This window comes from Pleurodeles waltl, chromosome 5, assembly GCF_031143425.1.
Source record: "Pleurodeles waltl isolate 20211129_DDA chromosome 5, aPleWal1.hap1.20221129, whole genome shotgun sequence".
NCBI lineage: Eukaryota > Metazoa > Chordata > Amphibia > Caudata > Salamandridae > Pleurodeles > Pleurodeles waltl.
The window spans coordinates 1,570,237,958-1,570,252,184 of NC_090444.1; the positions used below are offsets into that span (position 1 = coordinate 1,570,237,958).

At 45.4% G+C, this 14,227-nt stretch overlaps 1 protein-coding gene across 1 annotated transcript; it reads left to right on the forward strand.

Moving 5' to 3' along the window:
• The first annotated feature begins 10,576 nt into the window (after positions 1–10,576).
• SOX11 (SRY-box transcription factor 11) lies at positions 10,577–13,166 on the forward strand. The gene has a single exon (XM_069235883.1). The coding sequence runs from the start codon at positions 10,735–10,737 to the stop codon at positions 11,902–11,904; it is 1,170 nt and encodes a 389-aa protein (XP_069091984.1). The 5' UTR covers positions 10,577–10,734; the 3' UTR covers positions 11,905–13,166.
• Positions 13,167–14,227: the final 1,061 nt, after the last annotated feature.

A 14,227-nucleotide genomic window follows, 5' to 3' on the forward strand; every position in this document is an offset into this window, starting at 1 on the left:
ACTTCTTCACGTTAAAGAAATGCACTTTTTTTAATTTTGAAGAGACATTATCAGATTTGTTTACGTGATATTTGTTGCATGAATTACAAGTTGAACATGTGCATGGCCTGAGTCATGCATGGGGTACTAGAGCCAAACCAGACCCGATCATCTCTGGCTCGGCTCTCTCTTATAATTGGTTGGCTCGTCCATCTCTATTTAAGTTAAACTTTCTCAAAAAGACATTAGTACTTCCACAGATTCTGATCTACATAATCAGATCAGGTAGTACAGATTTTTGCACCTGCAAAAAATGTAGGGGCCTAAGCATAATCTGTATTTTGAAAAAATGAGCATGGTAGAGGGAAATATATGGAGGGGTTGCGTGAGAGACATATTAAAAGAAACACAAACCCATAAAAGAGTAAGACCATTGCTATACATAAACTACACTTCACTTGTAAAGTTAAGAAAACACTAAAGGACACCAAACTAGTGTAAAATGTACTCCAGCCCAGCCTTGAAATAAATCTATCTATCTATCTATTTATCTCATTGTATTATAATATATTCAGTAAATTTCTGTGTTTTTTAACATAAAGTAAGATGTCTATTGCCATGTGTGGCTTGGGCTGGATACAGGGCTGGGTTCCCAATCACCCCCCACACACACACACTGTCCCGGTTCCCTAGTGAGAATACAGCTCCAGCTCAGAGTGCTTTTAAAAACATAATAAGCTCTTCTGGTATAATGGATTTAAGGATCCAGGAGAGTTAACATTATTTTGTAATGTTGTTTGGAGGCTGCAGCACTCCGTGCAGACCCCCATAGCACTATGTGCCCTACCTCTTCTGAGGGGCACCTCAAGAAAATAAGTGCTTGAAAAAATCCCTAAGGCATTATGGGGCACTAACTGCTTTGAGCAGTTAATAGTAAATAGGTGGCTCTTGCTGTTCATTTATTATTAACTACCCCAATATTTTGTATTTTTTAAAATATGTTTGTGGGTTTACTGGGCCTATCCTAGACACGACTGCTTTTTATTTTTATGGAGGGCTGCTGGGAGAGCCCAAGGACCCAGCTAACTTGACAGCTCCCCTGCCAACAACAATCCTGGGTGCTGGAATGAGCTGGCAATTCTTTTGTTTTTTTGGGGGGGACGGGGCATGTTGGCCCCTCCCTGAACCATTGCTGGCCCTCCTGACCCCATCCTTTGGCCCATATTTCATTTAACAGGGAAGGGGCTTGTGCCATCCCCCTTTCTGAGCCATTGCTGGCCCCTGGGACCCCATCCCACGGACTGAAATTCATTTAGAGGGGAGGGTATGTGCCCCCCCTCCATGAGCCAATAGTGGCCACTGGGACCCCTTTCCTGTGGCTGAGATTCATTTAAAGGGGAGGGGAAATGCAGTGCCTTTCCTTGGGCCATTGCCCCATCTGCTGGAGTTTAATTCATTTAATGCCGAGGTATTATGCAGACCCCCTCCCGGAGATGTTGCTAGCGGCAGGGACCCTATCCCACAGGCCAAAATTCATTTAAAGGCTAGGAGGATGTGTGGTCCATCAATTCAGACCCCAGGGACCTCATCCCCAGGGGCCTAAGGTGGGTCCTACCTGGTGCACCCTCAAGATTTTGAATGTTGGTGCCTTTTGGGTGTTAGAGCCATAGCCCCTGTGGCCCTGCCGGCTCCCCTACATGCACCCATCCTGGGTGCAGCAGGAGTCAGCTTTCTCTGCTCCAACCAGGTGGGAGCAATCTCTGTTACCCTACTCCCACCTGGTGGGAGTATTTCTGCAGCTCCTGCTGGGTGGACGTATACGGGTCTTCCCTGTCCAAGCTCTTGCGGGCTGGGAAACATTGTCCTGGGGTATACTCCCCAGGAAACAAGGATTGAGCCAGCTCATGGGATGGGGTCTCTGGTGCCCTTCGAGGCTTGGACAGGGGGACTGCACTGGTCATGATGCCTTTGCAAATTATGCAACTGGTTTTGTACATGGTGCAGGCTGGGAATGGGGAGTCATTGGAGTTTCACCAGTATGGGGGTGATGTGATCAATTTTCTTTAGGCCCTGGGTGGGATGTGCAGTGATGCATAGGATGTCCTTAAGGGGTGCCCTGTGTGGAGTGTAGGAGGCCATAGAGCAGTGTGTTATCATCATGTATATGCAAAAGTATGAGGGATTGAACAGCAGCTCTGAAGTCCATTTCTGGAAGAAATAGTTTCACTTTCTTTAGAAGAGAGAGCTGGTACCAGGCACCTTTGCTTTTTGGCAATGTGTTCAAGGGTGAGGTTGGTGTCCACGTTGAATCCAAGTGGCATTCAGTCAAAGTTTGGGTTCGATACCCTCAAGGTTCATGTCATTGAACCAGGTGTGGTAATGATCTCCCAAAGATTCTGAATATTGATCTTGGGGAATTTCTGGCGGCTGTGGTGAAGAAATTAAACTGAAGAATCTACCTGTTTGTATAGTGTTTTTTCTACAAATTTGGTGAGGAGTGTCACCACAGCCCAAGAGTCATCACAACATTTGAATAAGAAGCAATCCAGACCAACTCTGGTTTATACATTCGCACAAACAACAGTGAATCTCCAGCATTGTATATTAGATTTCAGGACTTCATTACCATTTCGTATAAGGTTTAGCGCACTGAATAATCAGTCTCACTGCAAGTACCTTTCCACTTATGAGTACGGATACAGTCATTGCGCATTCCAGTTGTCAGCAGATTGGGTCAAGATTTTGCAGTCATTCAGCACCCACAAGGAAGTGGCAGTGTTGATCTAACAATAATACTTGGCCCTGAACTCTCTAAACACAATATACAGCTTTATCAATAATCGTGTGGGCCGTAGTACAAGCGCAATACTTGTTCATGTTATTTGTGAGCTTATCTCTGGTGTATGCACTACTGATCATTGCATCCATGACAACATCCTCCTGGGACTTCAAGAAGAAAACGTGATGAGCAGGATCATACGTGTGTGATGCTATAATGGATCAGGTTACAAATTACAGTGCCCTCGCATCAGATGTCTTTTGGAAATCCTACAATGCTACATTTGTCACTTATGTACAAAGTAGTCCACTAGTGGACTTCGTTTTTTTAATTTATTTGATAAAATGTGGATTCTGTTAACGTGTTGAGGAGGTAGCTAAGTCTGTTACAGGTACACATGTCAGAGCTATTAACTTTGTTAATTTTCAAAGATAATCTGGCTGTTTGTTGCATATTCTACTCTTAGTGCAGAGGTTTTGATATGTTTCCAAATGCTTTTGGCGGGTGAACCTTTCTGCCATGCCATAGGCAGGTTCACAGAGGAGCTCCCAGTCCGCCTTGTGACTCACCAGAACCTCACGATCCCTATATATGCCTGATTCTGCCTACCCCAGTAGTGTTGGATGCTGCATCACTGGGTGTACACTGGAGATAACGAGAGAGACATTGCTGAGGACCATGCAATGCTGAGTACGATTTACCTTGACTACGAAGGCAAGATGATGGCCCCAAGCTAATCATAAATTGCCTGTGGAGCTCAGCGCTCCTCACTCGCACCACTTGTGCTCAGAACGGAGTTGGTGAAGGAGCTGCACACTGCAGGGGTGGTGGCTTGTTCCCCCAGGCTGGTTTTCCTGACTCTTGGAGCCTAGCTCCCCTACCCCATCTCCTGGAAGCATCCCATTAAGGTGGGTCGGCTTCTGGGGCCCACGGTGACGCATAGCAGTAGATTGATAAATTGTCACCCAGCCTCCTGTGGTATTATACTCTGTGCCAGGGCCAGCAAGTGGATGTCATTAAGATACTTTGAATGTTGAATGTATTTCATTTATTTTTAGTGTGCACTTTAATATTCATTGTATTGTAATGTTTACTTTTTTATTGTTTGTAATAGTAAATGTATAGTGAATATATAAAGTTATGAATGTGAATAATGTTATGTTTGTTGTTTTAAGGTATTATTTTTGTTAGTGCTATTTTCTTATTTATTGTTAATTTGTATACATACATTTAAATGTTAAAAAGGAGTTTTAATGTGAAATCTTTTTCTTATTTTTAGTGATATTATTGTATTCTATATTGCATTTCTGGTGTTGTGTATATATTGAAATAGTAGATGATATTATGTGTTTTAATATTTATGTGTTTGATAGTGTTAAATTTAGATATTTTTGATGGTGATATTCTTGTCATCGATACTTGTGTTATTTTTATTTAAGTATAGAATGGTAATATTTTTGTAATAAATATTTCTTTAGAGATATTGTGGTGCGTCAATTTTGTTTTTCATGAGTCTGCCCTGGAATAAAAATATGCACAGATAAGTTTGCCCCTGCTTTAACTTTATGGGGAAAAAAATAATTTGACCCATGAGGGTCATCTGGGTTAGAGGATGACAAAAAAAAGATTACAGCTATCTTTGGGTAGCTGCCTGTGGAAACTGAATTAACAGATATGGTGAAAGGTTGTGTTATGTGCACAAATAGTGACAAGGGACTGAACTCTACCTTTGCAGACAGAGACACTTTCAGATGGTTCATCAACTAAGTTAGCAGTTGTTTTTGTTGCTGTTCCTCTAACTGACTAGTACTGCTAGTGATGAGAGGTAAATCCACATACAATGGGGTATTATTAACTTTTTGAAAAAAATATTTTTAAGAGAAGTTTCACTATAGAAATTGTGTCTGACAGTGGTGTCCAAGTTACATCCAATGAAATGCTGTATTTTCTAGCACTTACAGCATAAATCATCATAGAATTTGCTTGCACCCTCCACAAGCCGCTGGTTTTGTGCAACGCATGAATCCCACACTGCTTAATTTTACCTAATGGGCTATTAGTAACTACTTGTATGTGTTGGAATTAGCAAACAGCGTGTTTCGGGCTTATTACAAATTGCCCAGGACTGTCACGGGTAAAATTATGTTTGAAATTCTAAGAGAAATAATGGTATTGTTTAGGTTGTATTGAGAATAGATGAAAAAAGTGAGTTTGGATCATAGTTCCCATACTGGTTTTATGCAGTTCAGCTCCTGGATGAGTTGTGAAATACTTTGGGCCAGATTTACGAGGCCCTTGCGTCACCGCTCTGGTGGCACTGTGCAGTGCTCCACATTTACAAGGCGGTGCTAAGCCACTTTTCTTGGCTTAACGCCACATTGGAAATATGGACCCCTTCAATGCAGTTTTCTGCGTCAGAGGGGCATGCAATGGGTGTTGCTGTGGGTCTTCCATCGCAACACACATTGCTTTTGAAACTTCCCCAGGTTTACAAGAAGTTGCAAATCTGTGTCAACACCAAAAACTAGTGCCACTCAGAGGTGGGGTGAGCATGGAACAACAAGGAGGAATGCTTTTATTACTACTCGTTTTTGCTTTTTCCATGTGAGCTGCACTCTGCAGCACACACCGAAAGAACAAAAGGCCATGAATGATTGTTTATGTGCAGGAAGGTGTCCCTTCCTGCACATAAACAATAATTTAAAAATTAAATTAAGATTATGATTATGATTATGATTCTGCAGCACACATAGAAGTGCCAAATCAACATTTTGGATTGCTTATGTACAGGAATGGACACCGTCCTGCACATAAACAAACAATGCAGATACCCTTGCACTGTGGTACAAGGATGCCTACTTTAGCAGCTATATTTAGCACCGGCACAGGGGAAAACACAGGGGTGCACTGTATTTTAGACACAGTACTGTGCTACAAATTTTGGTGCAGCACCATGTGGCGCCACTTTGTAGTAAATTTGGCCCTTTGTTTGAGGTTGTAATTGAGGCCCCATCTCCAGCACAGCCCAGCACACATCAGTTAGGGAAGTGTACATATCCAAAAAGATTCAGCAGCCAGGGCTGAAAAACATGATGGGGTGAGCTAAAGCTATTGAAGCCATTTTAGCCAAATAAGAGCCAAATAAGAGGAGATGCATCACAAATCTGTTTACTAAATCATACTAATTTAGAATATGAAATGCGGTGTTAATACGTGCAAAAATGACAATATAGTGAAGTAATACTATCATAAAATGTGACAAATTATGCAGCATAATATGACTTTTCTTAGTGCATTATTTACTCATCCCTACCACATAATTCCAGTGGCCCTGCTTATTGCTCTGCTGCTCCTTTTTTTTGGCAAAATAGGGAGTATTTTCATTCACTGTAAAAACTGCTAGTCTCTGAGATTTGTAAAAATGCATTAATTTTTCCTGAAAGCAGGGAAGTGCTTAGTCATATGTAATAGTCATCTAAATGCAGTACAATGGACCAAGTAGCAGTGTACTGCTGTCCTGGATCTACTAATTTAGCAAACTGTTTGATCCTGGGTACATAATATTCTCCCTGTGCCTCGTCCACTGATCTGACAATAGAGCAGCACTTTGATACAGGCTTAAGGAGAGAAATAGACCCAATGGCATACTCCCTGGCTCTGGCTCAGCTCGAGATCCAGTTTGAGCCACAACACCATAAATAGCCAAGCTCTCATGTAGCTTCTGCCTGCCACCCTCCCTCTAACCAGGATGTGGCATTATGGCAAGAGCTGCCAACTTTGTAACTGGGAAACCAGGTTTAAGTCTTGGTGTCAGCTCAACATCCTGTGATTCTGGACAAATCATTTATTCTCCCTGTGTCCATAAAAATGAATGTGACGTTGAGTAATGTAACTGGTGCACACATAAATTGTTCCAGTACTTTTGAGTCGAGTTTGCGTTGTATAAAAACTGCAGAAAAATGCACAAAGAGCTAAAAACAAAGTGTTAACATAAAAAAGGAAAGACAAATAGATACCTATTTAGTGGCCAATCTGTACAAAGTGAATCCAGAAAACCTGGATTAAGTGTGAATTCCTCGGTTAAATTGTGTGATCTCAGGCACTATTTTATTTCACAAAATCTCCTTTTTCTTTATTACGCTATATGAAAGCACTTTCAAACTTGTGAGTTCAGAATACCAGTTGTACAAAAAACAATTGTGTTTGATTTAGTAGACCAGTGGTTCCCAACCTTTCGATTTCTGTGGACCCCCACTTTATCATTATTGGAACCCAGGGACCCCCACTGAATCATTATTGGAATCCGGGGAACCCTCACTGAGTCCTTCCTGAAAGCTGGAGACCTAATCTGTTAATATTATTTAATTTTCTAAGCAGTCGAGGACCCCCTGACGAGGCTTTGCAGACCCCCTGGGGTCCCCGGACCACAGGTTGGGAACCACTGTAGTAGACTATAATGCTGCTCTTTAATAATACTGAGCTTATATGACAATTGTCTTGCCTCTTAGTTTACTAGTGGTTTACATTCAAAAACTATCAATTTAATAAGTACCTCTCACTGCAGTGGTGCAATGTGAGATATTGATGCCAAAGCTTCAGTAGGTTAAAGAAATACACTTTTATTTAAGTGACCGACATGGCACATCTTTCATAGCCCTTAAAGGACTGAGAGACAGTGGCCTGTCCATTAAAAGGATTAAAGGGGGCAACCCACGAACTGGTGACAATGGGCATCCCACAGTGTGGTTCACACTGAGACAGTAGACCTGATTGCTTGACAAAACATCACAGTCTGTCTCGCCTATCTGAGCCCACCGGAGGTGCCCTCTTGCAGCACTACACTATAGCTGAGATGCCCAGGAAAGCGCCCGCCTACCGTCTCCCAGGACAGAGACACACCCCGTCCTTAATTGAAGGAGAGGAGAACAAGAGTATGAGTGTGCCAGCCTGGCTGTGGCACACTGGCACAAGGCCCCATGTTGGTGGGCAGGGTGCGGGACCCTGGGCAGCTGCCCATGGAAAGCGCCATCCCTGACCATTGTCTCGTACAGCGCTCCAACCCCTTATGACTAGGTTCATGCTACGCTAGTACCGTGTGCATGCTTATATAAATGTATTAACTAAACTTCACACTCCAGGAAGGAGCTGGTAGTGCGGAATGCAGCTCCCCTTTCTTTTTCTGTTCTTCCTCTTGTGCTCTAAAGTAAATGCAAGGGCAATGTAGCAGTCTACAAAAAGGTTTAAATACACATATAATATGCTGACCAGCGAGGGTGTGCGATGCCGGTGACGTCACTGCACTATGTGGTAATCAGCAGCAAGGATGACTTTCGAATATACACCTCTTAATCTCAAATTCCTCCCATATACTCTTTCTTCCCTCGCCACATCGCCCAATCTGCCCGCAACATCCAATGCTCCCTCGTGATACTTTGTTGCAAACCTAAGGGAAAAAAATGAAAAGTACAATATAAAGTTACATTTCCAGAAGGATTTAAACAATGAAGAAGTGCATTGTGCTCATTATTTGAATTAATTTATTTTAGGAAGAAAACCAATTACATTACAGTTGTAAAAGGCACATATGTGTACCCAACTAAATTATCAGTTACTCAGGTAAAGCTAAAATCTTTATTTAACAGCTGTCCGTGGATGTCGATTGGGTGACTTCGAGGCAGCAGATTTCCTTTGGTTGTCAGGCTGTAATTGTATATATTTAGCGTGTCCAATAGTATTAAGCTCGGCCCCAAAGCCAAGACTTGTGTGTGTTTTGATCCGCTTCAATCTGCTGGGTTGCCAATGGCTGTGCCAGTTATTCTGCAAGCTGGTGACACTCCGTTAAATTTCAAATGGCAGCATTATTAGTATACACATCACAGAAATGATGTGACGGAAGCTGTTCTGTTGTGTGTGAATGGCTTGTCGTGGACGTACAGAATTATTTTTTTTAAAAAGCCAGGAAGCGCAGAACCCACTAACCCAGTTGAGAGAGGCAGCAAGCTCGACTCTATTTCTTTAAAGCGTGCCTGCCTTGAAAATCTTGAAAAAAAATCGAGAGCCGTTTCAGTTTCCTCGAAGTAAGGCAAAAACACGTGCTCACAACGCCCCCTCTTGGTTCGCAAGGTGCCCTCGCCAGGAAGGCCGACCGCTTCTCCGAGAACAGAGATCCCCATTCCAGACAGAGGGCACTTAACCCTCTACCTCCCAGCAGACTGCGAGCCTGCCTTGGCAGAGGACGGAGATAAGCTCATTCGTTGCCTCGCCATGAATACATTCAGTACTTAGTTGCCAGGTACACATCAAGTCACCTTTGGTAAGTGCTTCCTTTCAAATTGTAAACAAATGAAGTCTGGAAGCACTTTTCATACGGCGCGTGGAGATGGGCTGAAAAGCGCTGATTTGTGTGCTGCTTCAGCAGGTGATGCTTGGATGTCATGACCCCAAGAGTTGAAAGACGCTGGTCTAAGAGAGTAAACGGTGTCGGTTAACATCCACGTGGTTGTAGAGCGCGGCTTCACATAGACACTCACCATCCCTTCTCTGGAACAGCGACGTGTCTGTTGCAGAAAATCCATTGAGCCATCCATTTGGGATAACAGGCGTGAGATACCGATTGGAGAAACTGGCTCTGTGAACATTGATTCCACAGTATTATTTTTAGCTCTGTCACTCCACGTGAGCACACTCCTATGTGCATGACAGCATTCAGTAACGTGATTTGATATACTCCTGGACACCCGTACACATTGCTATTCCAGAGCACCGTCTCTCTTCGTTTCCATGTACGCATCTATGTGCACCCTGTCCCACTACTGACATCGGTACTTGTGCATCATAAGGTGAAGTGTGAGTGGAAGTCAGACACGACTACTGTCTCTCTGCAATGGGGTATGCGGCTTTGGGAGGCACTGACGGCAGGCCTCGTTTTTTTCTACGAAGGTATACTTATCTAGCACATAGCACTACTTTCAGTAGTAGTCCGCACCCCAAGTCACGCACTGGCCTTGATGCCTATCTTGCCCTTTACTTGCATGGTGACCCGTCACCACTGGAATATTTTCTCACCGTCACTGTTACATTGTATCGGGTAAGAAGCAAGACACCCGTGCTCCACACAAGTGCAGAGTCACAGTGCAACATAAATCACAAACCGCGTTAGAGAAATGCATAGAACACGAAGAACTGATGCAGAGTGATCTTAAGGCCATTTGCGGTGAATGCGACGCCGTCCCCCAGCTACGCCCTCGCCCTGAGAGGCAACGGCGGTATGTGATGGATCCTTCCCCCCACTCCAGAGCTTCAACCCTCGCGATTGCACCGGTGAGCCTCTAAAATGAGATGTGCCAGTCCCTTGGTACATTTGTACCCAAGGACTTTAGAAAAGGGGGGATGCAAGGGGTAACACAGGCGCCTGCAGCTAAGCTCTCCCCCCCAACCTTTCAGGGGTAGGCACATTCAGCCCAAGGCCAATTTACATCTGTGAGCTATGGAAGTCTGGGCCACTGGAAGGATGACAGACTAGCAGAAAGCTGGATAATGGAGTGTGTGGTTAGCTGCTGCGCCTGGGATCCACTGGGTAGAGGAATTAAAACCGAGCATCTCAAATCAGATTTACTTCCAGACATCCTATAAAAAAGTCCAGCCAGTGAGGAATATTGAGCAGGAAGGAGGAAAGCTGAAGCTTTTTCTTTTTTTTCAGTAATTCAAAGCCCCGCAGCCGCGCCCCCTGAGCGCTCAGATCCAATAGCATTCTCTGGGTGTGCCTGGGCAGCGGAGCCGGCCGGCGAAGGTGGAGCTCTTAGCCTGGGATTGGCTGCCGGGCAGTGATGTAATCCCAAAGAAGACCCTAATAACGAGTTCACACACAGCCGGCAACTTTTACTGAAAGCAGCCCAGGAGCCGGCAGATCCGTGCATCAGACAAGTGGCTGCGCTGCATGTAATCGGGTGAGCCAGTGCGGACCCAGGACAGGCAGCATGGTGCAGCAGGAGCAGAGCATCGAACTCGAGCGCCACCAGCCGCAGGAGGCGCTCGACACCGAGGAGGGAGAGTTCATGGCCTGCAGCCCAGCCGCGCTGGACGAGAGTGACCCGGACTGGTGCAAGACGGCCACGGGCCACATCAAGCGGCCCATGAACGCCTTTATGGTGTGGTCCAAGATCGAGCGCAGGAAGATCATGGAACAGTCCCCGGACATGCACAACGCCGAGATCTCCAAGCGCCTGGGCAAACGCTGGAAGATGCTGAAGGACAGCGAGAAGGTCCCCTTCATCCGGGAGGCGGAACGGTTACGACTCAAGCACATGGCCGATTACCCCGACTACAAGTACCGGCCGCGCAAGAAACCCAAGCTGGACCCGGCGCTCAAGCAAAGCCCCGGCTTGTCCCCAGAAAAGATTCCCGGTCCCACGGGCGTGCTCAGTGCCAAGGGCGGCAAGAACTCGGGCAAGAAGCTGAGCAGCAGCGGTGGTGCAGCTGCCAGCAGCATCAGTAAGATGAAGCCCTGCAAGCCCTGCGTGAAGCTGGAGAGCCCCAGCACTGACTACAGCGAGGACTTCGGCTTCAGCGGTAAAGCCATGAAGTGCGTGTTCATGGATGAGGAGGAGGATGAGGAGGAGGAAGAAGAGGAGGAAGAGGACGATCTGTTGCTGAGGATCAAACAGGAGGAGGAGGAGGAACCGATCCGGCCATACAGCGCGGCCAAGGTGCCGGCCAGCCCCACTCTCAGCTCCACGGCCGAGTCCCCCGAGGGGGCCAGTCTGTACGAGGAGGTGCGGCTCTCGGGTCCAGGGGGCCGTCTCTATTACAGTTTCAAGAACATCACGAAGCAGAGTCCCGCGTTGTCCACCTTCTCTGTGGCCTCGGCCCGGCCCCTGGGCAGCGTGTGCTACCCGGACACCAAGAGTGACGAGCTGATGTTCGACCTAAGCCTCAACTTCTCGCAGCATCCGCAGGTGTCCGAGCTGGGGCTCTCCTCCTCGGGAAATCTCTCGCTCTCCTTGGTGGACAAGGACCTGGACTCTTGCAGCGAGGGCAGCCTGGGCTCACACTTTGACTTTCCGGACTACTGCACTCCCGAGCTGAGTGAAATGATCGCAGGGGACTGGCTAGAGGCCAATTTCTCAGACCTGGTCTTCACCTACTGACGCGGGGCTCTAGGGGTGCGCTGTAGCCGCATTGAGTACACGTGAGGCCGGCCCAAGGCCGGGCCTGCGAAGGACCTACTGGGTGCAGTCCCAGAGCCCCAGGCGCGCGGGAGCCGCAGGAAGAGCATCTCTAGCCAAGGCGCTATCTAAAGGCCTGGCCGCCTGGAACATGCTCTGAAGAAATGGTTATAATTATTATTAATAATAATATTATTTTTGGCAGCACAACTGTTACTTGAGGGGGGGTTTAAGGATTTTGTATTTTCCTACCGGATCTGAACAGTCTTGGCTACGAGTGGCTACTTCTGCAACATTTGTGTTTTTTTGGAGGGGGAACTTTGTCTCTTCTATGCATTTTATTCTCAAGGAGCTGCAGGGAGCTGGCATTGCAAAAAAATAATCAAAATACTTGTATGCTGGGACACTTGCTACATAAACTGTGAACCGAATACTACAGAGCAGGAATTACTTTATCGATCAAAAAATGTAGTATGTTTTTTCAAATGTGATTTCTACTTGCCAACTTTATTTTGTTACCTGTTCCCATATACCTCCTTGAATACCAGACAACCTAGACCTCAATACAGATAAACGGTGTTGACACATTTTGATACATGACAGACCTCAATCTTTTTTAGAAATTAACATATTTTCAGGCGTATTTTTGTACAGTTTAAAGGGAACATTCTTTCTGGTTTTTCCTTCTCTTTTTTCAATAAGACTTTCAGGCACTTCTTCTCTCCCTTTTTACTCTGTTTTAGCATGCAAATGTGTCGGTGCGTTATGTCCTGGTTTCAAAAATGAGGATTGGCATTTTAAAACATTGGATCCAAAATGCCTAGTGGTTTCAAAAACACTTTTTGTACAGCTCTAGCTCAGATATGTCCAATATTTGTAGTGAAAAGATTTATGGAAAATGGCGATATAGACCCCCGAGCTGTTAGATTGCTGATTGTATATGTCCTGTGTAATAAATAGTGGGAATGAATGTACAACTTATGCTGTGACATACGGATGGGCCCCAGGCTGAACAGAGGAAACGAGAACCGAGATTCTTTGTCATTGTTATACAAGGCACATAGTTACACTGTCACATTGTGTACAATGTTATTACTACAGTAAGGTCCATCTGGATATTTGTTACACATAATGAGCAAAACAGACTCCTGCACTGTCTATCTCCATCATTGCCTGTTTACTTTCTCTGCTGGAAGTCTGTACCCTGGCGAATTTAAAATAAATCAGCTGGAACTGATGAAAAACGCTATCCAAAACTGGTCGTTTGTGCTGCTGGTTCACACCGAATGCGTGGTGGCATCTCATGTGTATGTGTTTGCGTTATTGCAATGACAGATTAAGGCAGCGTTACTCCAGGAGCTAGAAATAGGATTTGCTACTATTTAAGATATTTACAGACGTATTCCGTTAAAAAAATAACAAGGTACTTAAGTGTCGTTTTTTTTCTCAACCCTTGCGCTCGGGAATGGAATAAAAAACTGTGTGTGTTTGGATTCAGCTTTGAAGACCTGCGGGCGTTTAGTCGGGCTTTCTGGGTTAGACACCGGACTCTGCTCTACAGCGCCTCCTGACTTTCCGTGGAGACGTCCTAGTGATGCAGATTCAAAGGTGCAAGAAGACCCGTGGGCTGTCTGGGGATGTAGCGGTCCTGCTCCATAGCGCCTCCTAAGCGTTCATTGGCCACGTGTTAATCTTGTGATGCCAGGATAGGAGTATGAAAGTCAGCACGAGCCCAGTTTCCTCATACGGTTAATCTCTGGCCCCGTTTCCCCCCTTGTTGCTGCAGGCAGCACAACGAAAGAAACATCTGAGTATATGTGTGTTGGGGAGGAGGGGGTAAGATGGGATGCTATCATGTTTAAACAGCTGAAAGGGTCTAGTGGTTTTCGGAATGATGCCTCCAACCACTGGCTTCGGAGGATTGAGCCTGGATGGGGAGAGGATGGGGCATAATTGACAGAGCTACAAGTTTTGGCACTGGAGAACTAAATTCGAGTCTCAAGGAGTCTGATCAACATCCTGTTATTCTGGGGAAATATCTTAATCTCCCCAGTGTCGATAAAAAAATAAATGTGTTCCTATTTAATGTAACTGGTGCTCATGTAAAGCGCTCCAAAGCCACCAGGCCGAGTTCGCGCTATATAAAACTGCAAAAAAGTGTTGGAATCCCATTGCGAGAGGTACAAAACCAGATCTGGTTTCTTCATCTTCTGGGGTTCTGTGGTAGTTCAGAGCTCCACATCTGCATGAGGACGCGGACTGGTACACCTTGGAGGGGGCAGGGATCCGGAGTGATGCTTAGACG